General features: G+C 41.5%; 1 protein-coding gene across 2 annotated transcripts; it reads right to left on the bottom strand.

Moving 5' to 3' along the window:
• Positions 1-212: 212 nt before the first annotated feature.
• Positions 213-15030, bottom strand: LOC109518788 (soluble guanylate cyclase 88E-like). Of its 2 annotated transcripts, none has more exons than XM_019874853.1 (19): positions 14934-15030; positions 14650-14836; positions 14148-14288; positions 13041-13180; positions 12049-12183; positions 11233-11356; positions 11033-11152; positions 10781-10898; positions 9794-9880; positions 9552-9669; positions 8132-8261; positions 7878-8024; positions 6358-6504; positions 6118-6274; positions 5210-5319; positions 4146-4235; positions 2575-2733; positions 945-1082; positions 213-870 (listed from the first exon to the last, which is right to left on the bottom strand). In XM_019874853.1, exons 2-19 carry the CDS (start codon positions 14767-14769, stop codon positions 718-720), a joined length of 2334 nt encoding a protein of 777 aa, XP_019730412.1. In that variant the 5' UTR covers positions 14770-14836; positions 14934-15030; the 3' UTR covers positions 213-717. The 2 variants fall into 2 exon arrangements, with proteins under 2 accessions (XP_019730412.1, XP_019730413.1); XM_019874854.1 differs by having other exon boundaries at positions 10814-10898.
• Between the last annotated feature and the right edge of the window lie 828 nt (positions 15031-15858).

Here is a 15858-nt window from a genome sequence, read left to right as displayed (position 1 = left end):
AGACACTTTTGTTTGCAATTTCAACAGAGGAAGTAGACATCCATGAGGGTGTCCAGCGAGGTACTGATCATTGTAGTGTTTCTCCTCACTCTGCAATGTCAATTGCCTACATACTTTTTACATTTTTCTGACATTACATCGTTGCCATACAATAGCTTTTAGGAGTGTACACTGCAAAATCTGGAGTGGCAAAATAAACAATAACAAACAGATCAGGGCTGCACACACCTTTGAAGCCAACTTGCTTTATTTCTACCGAGCATACAAACTTGTTACGGAAATATCGCGAATGAGAAAGGACAAAGGCATTCAAATAATTGTCAGATCTAGCTACAGTGTTCAACTGAACCACGAAGCAGTGGTGGAAAAAAAAGTAACTGCTTTAAAGTGGATTTATTTTGTGTTAACTTAAAAATTGACTTCCACTGGGCTAGTGGAAGTTGGATACAGTTTAAAGGGATTAAGAGCATTAAATAAACATTGTTATTTCTATCCAATAAAACACCACAACAAAGGCTTTAAGTGTGTGTCAATGTACTCAATGCAGGTCACCGGAGCTTATCACGGCTAGCATCAACAGACCAAAAGGTCAATAGCAAACACATCTTTTAAACAATGGGTCATGTTCAGTTTTTTTAAGTTGCGTGCACATTGAGTCGATTCCTGGCTGTGGCATCAGAGAGCGTGTTTGGCTTTCCCATTTTAATGCCTAGCAGCTCACGACACGGAACACATGGCACTCTTGGAGCAACGGGAGTCACATGAGCTCTCACGTGACTCCATCATGGAATCTCTACCGTCACACTCAGGTGATTCCAGCTCCAGGTGAGCGTCCTCCAAGGAGTCCTGCAAAGCGTCTTTGTAATGGGACTGAGAAAACAGCGATCATAATTGGAAGTTGAATAAAGCAACTAAAAATTAGTTCAATTACTTTTCAGTTGTACCTTATGGACAGACATCTCCTCCACCCGACACTCTTCCACGGACTCCTCCAGAGAATGGCCTGAATTCTCTATCTTGATGCGATGAGAGTGAATAGATTTGACATCATCTTCGTCCTCGCCCGGCACCAGTGGAAAAACCTGGAAACAAGGATACAAAGTCCAAAATAAATCCCAGAAAGTAATTACAAATTTAAACTTAAAGTTAGAGATGTTTAGTTTTTGGGTACAATTTCAGGAACCCAATATGCATTATAACAGGGGTGTCAAACATACGGCCCGCGGGCTGGAACCGCCCCCTAAGGAGGTTCCATCAGGCCCGCAGGATCATTTAAAAGTGAAAAAATGCATAAAAGGCATGGAATGAATATTTTTAATAAGGTGCAATTCATTGAGTATCCGCTAGGGGACACAGTGTTTTCATCAGAGTAGAAGACAATATTGCTTTGATCAGAGAAGAAGAAAACAGCAGCCTCAGTCTGTCACTGAGACAGACCCAACACAGCAGACACTATCAAGGACAAGTGAATACTTTATTCTTTACACATTTAATAGCACTCTCCTTAGTTTGTAAGGTGTAGGCAGGAATTAAATTTAGATTTTATATGCACATGTGTAAATGGTTTAAAAATCCCTTTCTTTATAAATCTCGTTTAATCTTAAAATGCATTACTATATTTTTCAATACCAATTACTTGTTAAAGTTTTGTGCCTTTGCACAATCAGTGGGATCAGTTGCAATGCATTTATGTGAATGATAAAAGTAAATTGCACATTTGTCAAAGAAAATCTAAAGTGCTTCATGAAATATTTTGAAAAAGATACGTTCATTACATTTCAACATTTCCCTAATGTTGTTGTGCTTCTTTAGACCAAAAAAAAAGGAAAGACATATTATTTTGGTTATTTAGAGCAGACTATGGTATAATTTTAATGGTCCGGCCCACTCTACCGAGGCTGTATGTGGCCCACAATGTGAAATGAGTTTGACACCCCTGCACTATAACCTTTACAGAACAACTTCATTTGACCCTCTCGAAACCACACAAGTCCAACTGTTTTGTGTTCTGCTGCGACACTGCTGAAAGTGACTTAAGTCGACCATTGAAAAATAATTACAGTTGGCGTCTGCGCAAAAGCAACCAAAATGAAAGGAAAACCTTGTATCGGACTTTTGAAACTCAACATAGAAGATACTGCAGTGTATTAATTTCTATCATACCACAAAAACATGGTGTGATTGTCAAGAAAGAAGTTGATGGCCACAAAGACAGGATTATAAGAGTGTGGATATTTTGAGAGGCTCTTGGTAATGATCAATCAACCCATTTAGAGACTGTACACATTCCTTTTGTCAACAGAGACTCTCTGAGCTTTGCTTTCTAGCCACAAGTACATATTTCATTGGAAATATAGTTCGATGTTGTGAAACACAATCTTAAGTGTTGGTCTTGCTTGTGCTTAAAAGGACACATTTTACTGTATGTGCACTCTTGATTGTCTGATTGACCTGCGACCTTGTAACGCCATGTACCAACGCCCAACTCGCTGTGTACTACGCGAAAGTTCGGTTGATTTTGTCCACCTCGCTCAGTGTACAGCAGGCTCAAGTATAATTTTGTTGCATTCCTACCAGTCCCTCCTCGTCTCCCTCGGTGATGACCTCAGTAATGGTGGCCTTGCTGATGGCCTTACTGATGGTTTGGGTCTCGAATTGAGGACAGGCCGCTTGAGCGTTTCCGTCTTTGTCCCGCTTACCTTTCAGCCAGTAGGTCTCAATCTCAACATTGCCCTAAAGGATGAGAGAAAGTAAGGACAACTCTTTAAAGGTAAGGATTATTGATACCCTCCCCCAATTTTGAGTTAAAATTAATGTCTACTGGTTGAATGGCGATATCTTGCTGGAAATAAAATAAGAAAGTGTCAAAAAATGTAAATAGATATAGATATATAGATATAAATCTATATCTATATATCTATATAGATATACGTATATAGATATATAGATATATTGATTGATAGAGAAATGTATGAGCAAAATTGTATCATGTTTAAAGTTTCATTTAATTTGGGCACGTCTAAACGTTTGGGTGCGTATCCAGCGCCCCCAAATGCCTGTGCGAAAAGGCGCCGGCCGTCTGGGCGGAGGGTTTTTGAAGTCCACACTTATCACGTCAATGCAAGGGGGCGAACAGAGGGAAGAAGGCTAGACTCGGTCACAAAGTGGGAATGAACAATTCGTGAACAAAGCGTTGTTAAATAACAAAAGACGATTTGAGAACACCTGTCGCGCCGAGGCGACATTTATCGTCTGCAAAGTCTGCAACTTGTTGATTCATTGTAGACTAGACAGAAAGGCCTCAACGGGGGTACCAGTGGTTCAAAGCTTAAACCAAGGTAACCAATCACTACCGAGGAGCCGGACCGGGGGCGCGGTATGCAAATATCGGGGGCAGTGTTTTTCTTGTATTTTGCATATGTAACAATAAAAGTTCAAACTGGCGGACAGGGAACTCTGAGCGTGATTACCGGGGCAACAACCGTCATTTGCCCTCAGAGATCCCTCCCGCCGTTAATGAAGACAATTTTCCCTGTGTGCCGAGTCATTTCTTTAACTTTGTCCGAGAAAAACTCTGACATAGATATCTATCTATCTATCTATCTATCTATCTATCTATCTATCTATCTATCTATCTATCTATCTATCTATCTATCTATCTATATGTATGTATATTATTCCCGGAAAAACCTTTGCTGTTCCTATATTTAAACATTCATAGCCCAGCTTGTCTCATAAAAGAAAAGAAAGAAAAACTTTTCTTCAGGTTCTTCCTGACGATTGCTTTGGGACAAATATTGCTGGCATTCTCATCAAATGTATTCTGCACAAGTCAGACTCGAGGTTTGAAAAACAAAAGCAAGCAGGCGACACTTACACACTCTAAATTCTAAATATGTTCTCTGCCCACAGCCAAAACATTGCCAGTTATTTTTGTTGGATTCCTGATACGCACATCTTCCATTTGCACCAACTGTAGCCTCAGGGAAGGTTTTGTGCACGCAGATAACATTTATTTACTGCCGACGCTTTTTCCCCACACTGCTTTTCACATGTCCTACAGCAATTAATTACCGTATGTAGTCATAGATGCTAAATACAGTAGAGCGACAATTTCTGGAGTGTGCGTTGTTTTAGACTCCAACCTTGATGGTAATGGTGCCCCTCCTTTCAAAAATAAAGTGGCTTCCTTTCAAGTGCTCATAGGTGGCGCTGCTGAGCTGGATATGCATTTCCTGATGAAGACAGGCAAAGACAGACATTCTTGATAAATTGCTTTTCTTTTTTTCAAGAACTGCATTTTCTTCTTTGAATGCCAAAACCCAGTGTTTAAATTTAGACATTTTGCTACATGCCAATGAACCGTCACTGGTTAACTCTTCATAGAACAGGCCAGCGAGCTACCCATGTGGTCCTTAGGGACTACCTGGTGACCCCTGGCCAATACAATGCCGCCTTAATATACAACTGTCTTAAGTCGTTGTTTGACAGGTTTTTTTTGTTGTTGTTTGGTTTGAAATACAAGCAAAATCTGAGTTCTGAATGTGCTTCAGAGACCCATTGCCAGATGGTAGCAACAAATTTCACATCTGGTCACCATGAATTCACATTATTTGCCCTCCGGCAGAAGAGAAATATGAATGAATGAATGAATGAATCCTTTATTGTCATTGCACACTTCTTACAACGAGATTTTGCAGGACCCTCCACCCCCTAAGTGTATCATGAAATATATAAATACATTGCACTCCCCTAGACATACACACAATCACATACGTCATATCACTCAGTGGTGCTAATGTGCCATTGAGCTGGTTTGACAACTGCCAGTATCCCTCACAGAAGAAAAAAGAAGGGTTTTTGATAAATGCCTTACAGATTTTTGGATTTAAACAAAACAAAACAAAAAATATGCCCCATATTGTTAACAGTTAAATTTAAATACAAATGTCTAGTGAACCTCATGAGTAACGGTTCTGGCCCCAAGTATTTTCCTCTGTTTTTTTTTTTTTTTGTTGTTGTTGTACGCATGTACATGCCAATGCAATGGAGACACTCATAATTCCCGCTAACAACCCAGGTTAAATTTAGCTCCTCCTGGACATACAGTAAAAATGAATGTTTCCTTACAAGTCCTGACTTTGGCACGATCTTCTGGCAAATGTGGATTTGTGAATATCAGGGTTCATTTTATTTTTTTTGTTCTCACCTTTCCGTTGCTCTCCATCGCAGACGCTGTGTGGACCGTGTCGCCATGCAGACCGTAACGGGGCATCTTGTGTCCTACCACACCTGCTACTACCATGCCAGAGTGGATGCCTGCAGCCACAACAAAGCAGGTCCATTTATGTAAGACTTGTTTTCATCACAGGTCCCATTGTAGTTACAGTTGCCCCCAGGGGGCCGGTTATAAGGTTAAACCACATCAATGTATAATCAATAAAAAGGTAACTGTAAACAAAATAATAAATAAAGCATGGTTCAGTATGGACCTTTTGTGTCAACAGAAAAATGCTTTCATTACTTTTTTAAATGAAACATCAACCTTTTAAATATCACCATCACTAGTTTGTCTTCTTTTTAGGGAATGAAGGATGCAACGGTAACCGTATGAGCAGTCTGAATTATTATCCTATAAATCACCACTGTCATTTGTTATTTAGCTTCTTTCTGAAGAGCCCCGGGAGAGGCTGTTTAAATGCCTCTGGAAGTTGCATTTGGACTGTGCTACTTCTTTTTTCTCCTACTTTTTGCTCTCGCTGTACTGATATTCACATTGGTAAGTCACATGGTGTTTCAAGTGAGTGAACAAGTTTAACGTTTTGCCAAAAGCGTATTGCCTTGACTATCATTAGGCGGCGACTGAGCCGCACAATGTTTGCTTGCAAACGAGGTGTGTGGCTAAAGTGTGTCTCAGTTCCACTTCTTGTCCCTGTGTGGGAACTCTAATAATGGAATTATGTTTTTGATTATGATTATTTTCATTTCAGATGACTAGTTTGGAACAGAAGGAACTTCCAAGGAAAAATTGTGGTGTGGAGGGTTGGATCTGTCCTTGAATTTGACACCTGTGGTGTATGTGGTCTAACACCATCATAAGCATGATATCCAACCCACCTACACGAATCTGAATGTTGTTTCCATTTGAGGGATCTTTCAAGTGATCAATGGAGCGCACCATGTCCAATGCCATGTCACAAATGTTATGGGCGTGATACTTGGTCTTCTCCGGAGCGCCCGCGACCACCATGTAGGCGTCTCCGATGGTCTCAACCTTGCAAGGCAACAGATTTGCTTAGAGCAACACATAAACACGCAAAGTACTGTACTAGCAAACCGAGGAATATATGCCCGTACCTTGAAGACTCTGTGCTTCTCGCTGAGTGTGTCAAACAAAGTGTACATGGTATTGAGCATGGATACCACCTGCAAGGGAGTGATGTGGCTGCAAATGCGAGTGAATCCCACCACGTCACTGAAAAGAATGGTCACATCTGGGAACACCTGGGAGAAAATCCAGAAGAAGGTAATTGATACAGAGTAGTAGGATTTGTAGAAAAGTATCCTTATCTATATACTGACAAGCTGCTAACAAATAGCATTCGTGTAACAATGTTTGAACAAAAATGGTGAAGCAAACACATCTAGACAGACATACATAAATATATATTTTACCCTTTGAAAAATGATCTATATTCGTACTATATGTCTGTATTATACTACCCCCATGTGGTCAATGTACACAAACCAGTATGAATCGCAGATTCACACTGAATGATGTGCACTATGCACAAACTGTTTAATTACTTACATTTCATGTAATTGTGTTATTACTTATTACTATGTGTTTTTGTAAAGTACAGTCATACCTCGGTTTTCAATCATAATCCGATCCAGAAGGCTGTTAGAAAAGCGATTTGTTTGAAATCCGAAACCACTTTATTAGCCCATGATTAGGGGCTAATACACTATTCAGAAATAACAAAAAAAAAAAAAAAAAACAGTCAGTTTTTCGTGAATCACAACAAACACGTCTGCTCACAATGAACGTTACACGAGGAATTTCCTCGTGTAAGGAAGCCAAGAGGAGACGAGTGGCGTGTTCGGGTTTGTGCAGTTTGGTCAAAAACTGTTTTTTGGTCTTAATCCGAGGCGTAAAAATCTTGAATTTTCTGGTCGAAATTCGATTTGGTCAATAACAGAGACGTTCGAAAACCAAGGATTGACTGTAAAATATTACAAAGTACAATTTTCTTTTTAAAAACGCTTTGGGAAAATTTTGCTGAATTTTTTTGGGGGAGGCTGGAGAGAATTAATGGAACTTTTATTTCAACGAGTAATGATGAAGGCAAAATAATGAAAAAAAGCGTTTATTACTTATGGACAAATAAATTCTCAAAGTGCCTGTCCACCTGCGAAGTTAAATTAAAAGGTGATCTTTTATTTAGTGTGTGTGCGCATGGCCGTGCGCATGGTCGTGTGCATGTGTGTGTGTGTGTGAGTGTAGTCATGTAACAAAATGTATAAATTCCTGTCCAAGATCTGTTGAGATCATGCTGGTGTATCTAATGTTATGGCCTGTTACTGTCCAAAAAAAATGTTTAACGATAGTGACAGATGCTAAATTGGATCTTATCTTTATTTAGAACGAGTGCTAAAAATAAAGCAAAGCTTGGGCAGATGAAAGTGAGCAAAAGAGGAGCAATGGACTTTTGTGTTCAACCGTTTGTTATTATGTGTTGGCACATTGAGTGTGATCCGTGGTATCAGGCACTCAGATTATTTATTTATTTGGAACTCTGGGGAAATTATTTGATTATAATGACTTAAATGTGCATCATGGGACAAAACAGCTCTTTTTGCTGTCCATTGCTGACCTCACAAGTGTTTACAGCCGGCTCTCCTTTGCGCAGCCTCTTTGCCACTGGCTTGGGAATCATTCTGTAAAGGAGGTCATCTGTCTTCTTCATCTCATAGTCCAGCATCTTCATGCTCTCTTCTAGCTTGCTGGACTTCTTTTGCTCCTGTATTCAGATAGTAACAAGATTACAGCACTATGTACACTATTAATTAACAATCGCCGAGCCACAGAGAGAGGTGTGATGTGAAGCATTTTTTTTAAAGCGGGAACCTGTATGAGTGCTCTTTTCAGCTCCTCTGACTGCTGTGTGCCTGCCAGCACCAAATCTCTGCTGGAGTCATGCATGCTCAGGTCATTGATGTACAGTCCAGTTTTAAACATAGCACTGAGGCTCTCCATCCTGCCCATGTAAACAAACACAATTAAAGACAAAGGCAGATGGACAAAATACAATTGGAAAATGAGTATCGAATAAACTTTGTGGAAGCGATTGTGAGGATGACTTTTATTTTAGCCAGCCATAATATCCTTTTATGTGGCAAGGAACCACATTTGGTGACTTAAAAGGTGAATCAAAAGAGACGCGACAAGCTTCACGGTAAATCAGTAGAACCACTTAATAACTGTTATCCTATTCTCTACTCATATTATCCCTTCCTCATAGGGCGAAGCACTGCCTTCTCAGTCCAAATATACATAAAGTGGATATAGAAAGTCTACACACAACTACAAATGCCAGATTTGTATGACTCAAAAAAAAAAAAAGAAGATGAGACGAAGATAAATCATTGACTTGCAAGTCATTTCCATCCATCCATCTATCCATTTTCTAATCCGCTTATCCTCATGAGGGTCCTGGGTGTGCTGGAGCCTATCCCAGCTGTCTTCGGGCAGAAGGCGGCGTACAGCCTCAACTGGTCACCAGCCAAACGCAGGGCACACACAGACAAGCAACCATCAGCGCTCACACTCACACCTAGGGAAAATTAAAAATGTTCCATTTACTTGTCATGCATGTTTTTAGAATGTGGGAGGAAACCAGAGTACCTGGGGAAAACCCATACAGGGACAGCGAGAACATGCAAACTCCATACAGAAAGGCTGTGGCCCGGATTCGAACCCCGGACCTCTATACTGCGAGGGGGTGCACTGACCAGCCGCCCAACATGCCATGATTGGAACAGTCACTTAAAATATTTTAAAATATGATTCTTACTCTTTCCTTGTAGCTTAACACTTTCTCTTTATGTTTTTTCATTTCAATTTCAGCGTAGCCCAAATGCAACGTTTCACCCTATCAAGATTTGAAATCAGTTTAATGCCCATTACTGCTTCACTGCCGACATCAGTGCACTACATCACAAATATTTTGCCTTTTATAGAAGGATGTGAATGTTTTGGTAATGTTCTCTGTGGGGGAAAAAAAACCTCTCTGTTGCAAATGAATTCCGATTAAGAGTTGCACTGCCTGATTACAAGCTAATTACCAGTTCATTTCATGCCTGGCGAGAGCTGCTCGAATGGGCCCCTGAACTGATTCTGTGCCCAGCCTTTTAATCGCACACTCACTGTAGCGCTCCTTGCACTTAATGTTTTGCCATCGCAACTAAAATGTATTCATGAGAGGCTTTGTCTTTGAGTGTGCACTTGTTTTTGTACATGTGTGAGTGTGAATTTATGTAATTCTTACACAGGTGTTCCAAGAAAGATGATCGACTCCCACTCAGGCATGTATCGCATTTGTCCTTTCAGTTTAAGGCATCGGCTCCCGTCACCCCAGCTCTCCATGGCATTGGCGCTGTTACCGTCTAAAATAGAAACTTGATGAAATGCATGTTAACATAAAAGAAAACTGCTGTTTTACTTGGACTCCTCGAAATAGTTGCTTTTGTGTGTGCACTCTCGCTTTGTGCAAAACAGAGAGGTCAAAACCTTTGTAATCGTCTCCAATAATGGACTGGAAAGCCATGAGCTCCACATCCACATCAGCAGACCGATTGGCATTTTCATAGTCAGAATCTGTAGAGTACAAGTTGGAGTTTCAGAGAAAAGCGATGACAACTCCCAGGGCTGCTGTGATTATAGTACTGTACAGTGTATCCCTGCCAATCAACGGTTTGGACACGTTACCTTTTGCAACTGAAGGAGAAACCTTTGCCACACTTTTGGCAGCGCCTGACCTCTGGTAGTGAAGCAATAAAATAATTACTTTGATGCCGTCTTGTGGCATCTTGGTGCCCAAGAACTATGTTGGATTGAGTTGAGGAGATTCATTTAGACAAAAGTGGTGCTTTTTCACCATCCTGTGGTATCGACAAGCAATTGTTAACATTTGGTAGGGCGTCAATTACTCGGGGGGTTGTATTTGTATTTTAGCGGTTCTTCTGAGACAAACCAAACCTTCGTGCGAGTGTGGACTGTGGAGTCTCCCGGTCACAAGAAGTAGTTTGACTGAGTATCGCTACCTGACTTAAACAAGGTTCATGTGGCGAATTTCTTCACGTCTACCTCTCAATACCAACAGATTGTTATCATTGCCAGGCCTAATTTCCGCTGCATTTAACCGTAGGTCATTTTATATTGTTAGGTAGCAGTTGGGCTGACATTTTGTTCGAGCTAGGAAATGGTATAAGTGCTCAAGCAATAGCACTGTCTTTTTTGAATTGCGGTGAGAGAGGCATGCATTTGCCATGCACATGTTATAATCTTGAAGCTACTGATGAGCTAACTGACTGGATGGCCTTTATCCTTGAATGTCCCAGTGATGTTGTCTCCCGATGAAATTCGCAACCGAAAACTTTTCGCAACCCTGCCATCAGCCTTTTTTTCCTCATCATGTGCGTGGTCTATGTGTGTATGGCGCTTAAGCGAGCGCAGGAAAATCACATGTAAATGAGCCCTCGCACAGCAGACACACACCCCTGCGATTGTTTACATGGCTTCCACTCTTACTCTGGACTCGATTGTGAAGATTCCTCTCTCTTTTCACAGGTTCTTTGGACATGATCTCAAACAAGTTGTTGGGATGGGAGATGATCTAGGGGAACCCACAAAACAAACACTCACAGCACTCGTACATTGTAGTCGACTCGTCCACGAAATGCATGACAGACAATGCCCAATTAGTCACGTTGCTTGGTACGACAGCAGGGAGGGAGAGAGCTACATCACCATGTTCCACGTGAACTCCACCAGGGGACGAGCCAGCAAGAAGGCATCATTGATCTTCTTTCCATCTAAATCAGGGAAGACTGTAGAAAGTCCTGAGCCAACATTGTGCACCACCATGTCCTGGAAATTCAAAGCAATTATTCATTTACTATGCAGGATCATTCCAGTGTATCACTGGTGTCCATGCCTGCAGCGTTTACCTGTCTGAAGACGATGTTGAAGGGAAAGACCTCGAAGAAGAAATCAGAAGTAATTGGCAGAATCTCCTGCTCTTCCTCATCCTCTTTCATGATGTAGCGGTAAGCGGAGTTGTCAAAGTTGAGCCTGAACGGAGACAAATTTATTACCAAAGTACAGTATTCTCCTTCGAAAGGAGATAGTGGTGGCAAGGAAGAGAGTGGGACGTTATGATCGACATGAATGCTGTCATAAATGAAAATTAACACAATCTGAACAAACAGTGGTACATGCCTGGAGTTGACCAGATTAGTCAAGTAGTTGACAATTCGGATTATACTTATCCGAATTGGTGTGTCAAGCTTGAAGTCGACAAATCTCTAATCATGCGTATTTGTCAGTTGTTTTTATTTTTTTTTTCCTTGGGTGGTCCATGGATATTACGTAGAACTGGTTGAAGGGCGCAACAAAAAAGTTGGAGATGATGAAGCAATATCAATGACATCATCGATTAAATGACTTTGACTTGACTTTTTTCACTGCTGAATACAAAAAAAAACTTGTCATTCAACACCCCCAATGGTTGTTCGTCAATATGTGCCCTCCAACTCTTTCGTGACCCTCTGACCCAAAATCAGCAGGGGCAAGGTCCAGGTCACCTGATACATAGTAGAAAATAGAAGGACGGATGCAACATTCAAGTTTCACCATGCTTTATTTAGTATCTCCTGATTTCAGCCTGCACGGTGGTTCATGTGGTTAAGCCGTGCGCCTCACAGCCAAAAGCCTTTCTGTACGGTGTTTGCATGGTGTCCTTGTCTACGGGTGTGCTCACCTACCTCATGGTGACATGGGAGTAGTCCCCCACCATCTGCTCAGACAAGACCTCCACATGGATGTCAGTGTCATAGAACTGCTTGCCCATCTGCCTCAGCTGACCCATGGCATAGTGCAGGTAGCCTTTGCGCTTACTCCTGCAGATCACAATGGGGAACAGAATTAAATCAACACACTGAGTTCTGTTGAATAAATGGAATGCAGTTTGTATGCTCCATTATTTGAACACACTGCATGAGCACAGACCAGAAACACATGTAGTCCAAGCACGAAGCACTAACAACATCTTATGCACATGCTTTTAGGAGGAAATGGGGGTTGTGCGTTTGTTTGCTGTTTGATAATGACTGGGAACTGGATCTACTTCAGAATCCTGTCCCAAAACTTGGACTTGAACGAGTCACTCTCATGATCCGAGGTGGGCATTGTGAGTCTGTCAGTGAGCTGCCGTCATGTATATCAGGCCGGCCCAGTATATCCGAGTCGTTAGCGACAGCCAAACTGTGTCAAGAAAGGACTTAGCAGTACTCCGTCACACCCACACCTAACATGCAGCCAAATACAGAAAAAAATAAGTGTCGTCTCCCTTTCAATCCCACAGACGTCAATGACATGTTTCCCATATTCTGTTTATTTCACCAATCACCACGCTGTGTGCGTGTGTGTGTGTGTGTGTGTGTGTGTGTGTGTGTGTGTGTGTGTGTGTGTGTTTCTGTTGTTTTTATTTAATTTTTTGTTCTTTATTTGGCTGTTTTTCAGCTTGTGCGCCTGTGTGTGAAGTGGCTGCTGCCGACAAGGGACAGACTGCTCCCACATTGTCGGCCTGTCGGCCTAAAATGCAGACGGAATCAGTGACGGACTGATTGACCTTCTGTTAGTATGCGCACTTCTTCTCATTACCAGCAAAGTCCACACTGCTATTCCATATGAATCATTTTATGTTTCAGAACTAAAACTAAAGACTAATGCGTGGACCTCCATCAAATTCTCAGACCTGTAGTGGAGGGTGACTCCAGTGGCAGATTCTTCCTGGCAGAAGAAGGTTGGGGGCTGAACCTTGGGGTAACTAAAACGCAGATATTCATGGAGGTTGTCAAGGCCGTTGACAAAGTCACGGACATGACGGCCCAGCACCTGGGTGCAGAAACATAGCTTAAATGTGTGTTTAGTCCCACCATCCAGGGTGGCAGAAGGACAGTTGCTGATGAATTTTAGGCACATGAGGTCCGCACCATGTTGCAGATTACGTTTCGGTGCATGACAGCCCGTCAACAACAAATTTTCAAAGCATGACAGCCACACCAACCCGCCTACTAAATCTGAGAATTTAGTAGGTAAACGGTTTGGAAAACGAAAACATTTAATGATATTGTGTGTGAGCTACAGTTACACCAAGATCATTTTGAGGTCGTGCATTTCAGCCGGAGCAGAGAGCAGCATCTTCTTAAATATGTGGCTACATGCCATCGCTTGTGTGTAAGACGCTTCGACACCACTTTATTAAAGCTTCCTTTTGGTCCTCATGCCAATGTTAGGTCCACCAAAATAGCACTAAATCTCTGAAATAGCTCCTTTACTTCTCTGACTTTATGGAAGTCATTCGAGGCGCATTTTGTCTTGGCAGAAGTCCTCTTGCCACGCCACACCATCCAGCAATACTCTATTTCGTAGTGCCTGCCCCTCACCACATACACAATGAATGGGTTCGTCAGTGGCACGATGCGCCATGCTAAGTGCAGTGTGAAAAGGGCTTTAGAGTCATAGCCATCAAAAGGCGAGTAGCCACGTTATCCTAGGTTTATTTATACAGTGGTTAAGATCTTATAGTTGTATGAGGAAAAAAAAAACATTGGCTATATAGTTAATCAGGATTTTACAATTTAAGCCAGAAACAAATTAATGTAATTTACATTATTGACTGTTTTTTGTTTTTTTTTAACTAGGAAATCAACAGGCATCACGTAATGTATTGTGATTCACTGTAAAGGTTATCAAGACATTTCCATAGTTTTTTCTTTTCATAGAGTTCAATAGGGTTTTCATACAGTAGGTTTCGCTACAAATATAGAACATGCAATTTGAACATGAGATCATTGGTTACCTTGAGGATTCTGTCATAGCCGTACTTCCCCACAAATCCCAGGAAGTAGACACCCCAAGAGTTCATCAGCTCATTGTAGGGCGTTCCCGTCACCCCGCTAGCTGCCTTCGCAATGCGAGGAATCACACTCTCGCTGTACACCTACAAGTACAAAAATACAAAGGAGAAATCCGCAAGGTATTTGGGGTAAGCCAGACTATTGTCATTATTTTTATTTTTTTTTTACAGAGCAAATACAGAATCTACTGCAATATGAGATTGCCAGCTGCTTCAGATTTTAAAAAATATATATCCGGAAAGAAAAGGCCATGGGTATGGCCACACTTCCAAAGGCCCCCCCTCAACCTTAAACCTTGAAGTACACAAAATCTTTGAAAAATCACTACCAAGTTACATTGCCATAGGAAATTCCAGTTGAATAAACGTTCCAATCCACACAACTGGGTGGCAATCACATTTGCACCTGCAGTATAAATTTGTATTATCACATTTTCGGGGCTACCTGGTGCGTGACAAAGGAGTGTAGCCGGACATCTGCTCTCTCTCTGACCAGCTTCCACACGTCGTCCCCGTACGATTCCTTGATGAAGTCGTGCAGACTCTCACACAGCAGCCCATACATTATGATAAGCGAGATTGAAAGTCAAACTGCAAAGACGGCGTGCTTCCAACAGTAGTCCCAAGGGCACCTACAAGTGAATGAGAAAAGTCCAGACTTCATTTAGTGCAATCATTTCAACAAGCCATTAATTGCACAGCGCTTGCTTTCGCCATTAACGCTGCTACCTGTGGAGCTCAGTGCTTGATCAGATCAGACACCCCAATAGGCTTTCATTTGAGAGACAACGGCGCAAACTGTTTTAAAGGGCCTCTCATTTCACAAGTACTTCGGTGCGGTCGGGTGCGCATTGTTCTTGTGTCAGCTGTCAGCACCTGGTGGCTCCGGAGCTCGCCACAAAAGCCATCGCTCAAACACAGATGACACCAGCCAGAGGAAGTAAACAATTAGAGCGTCTGCCCTGATTTTATTTATGTATTTGGACAAGCGTGCTCAAATAAACACCAGAGGAGTTAAAGGGCAACAATTCTTCTTATTTAATGGTTTGTCTGCAGATGTGATTTTTTTTTTTTTTTTCCGGCTTGAATGACACCGCATTTTCTCTTCGAGGCCGTGGGGCTTTCTAATAAGGGATGGTGGTTTTGTGGAGCTGGGGAGGTGCAAAATCAATATCTAATCTCAACAGAGATAAAAAGAAAAATATGCTTTCCTCCCAGATGTCTGCTACCTCAATGAATCAATCAGTGCAGTACATAAAATCCATTTTTAAGACCAACGGGATTCCACAAAGTGTGTCTAATTGCTTGCAATTACACTTAAAATGAATTAAACAAAAACAAAAAAGTTATGTGATGAAGAAAAATGACACATCTGAAATGTTTAATGCATCCACAGAGACTTGTTGGGTCACAACGACACAGACATTTGACATTTTGAGGTTATGGAGTGTGGGCAAAGAACTAAATTGTGTATTAGAATGCGTCATCACCTAACACAAGAGGACAGGCTCAATCACCACCATAATGTTTGTCGTTATAATTTGCACTTAAAGGCAAGATGGGATTTTCATAAAAAATATTTACTCCTCCGCGACCCCCATGAGGAGAAGAGGATTAGAAAATGGATGGATATTTACTCTAATTTAGTGTGTAA

This window comes from Hippocampus comes, unplaced genomic scaffold (genome assembly GCF_001891065.2).
Source record: "Hippocampus comes isolate QL1 unplaced genomic scaffold, H_comes_QL1_v1.1 scaffold118, whole genome shotgun sequence".
NCBI lineage: Eukaryota > Metazoa > Chordata > Actinopteri > Syngnathiformes > Syngnathidae > Hippocampus > Hippocampus comes.
This window is presented reverse-complemented; position numbering and strand designations above follow the sequence as displayed.

What these genes read in the sequence shown, in the direction of transcription:
- LOC109518788 (XM_019874853.1), bottom strand. Translation starts at nt 14,769, where the DNA reads ATGTATGGGCTGCTGTGTGAGAGTCTGCACGACTTCATCAAGGAATCG. An exon ending in ACTCCTTTGTCACGCACCAG is followed by an intron (nt 14,289 to 14,649) that starts GTAGCCCCGAAA and finishes TTGTACTTGTAG; the next exon opens with GTGTACAGCGAGAGTGTGAT. An exon ending in TGGAGTTCACGTGGAACATG is followed by an intron (nt 10,899 to 11,032) that starts GTGATGTAGCTC and finishes GGGTTCCCCTAG; the next exon opens with ATCATCTCCCATCCCAACAA.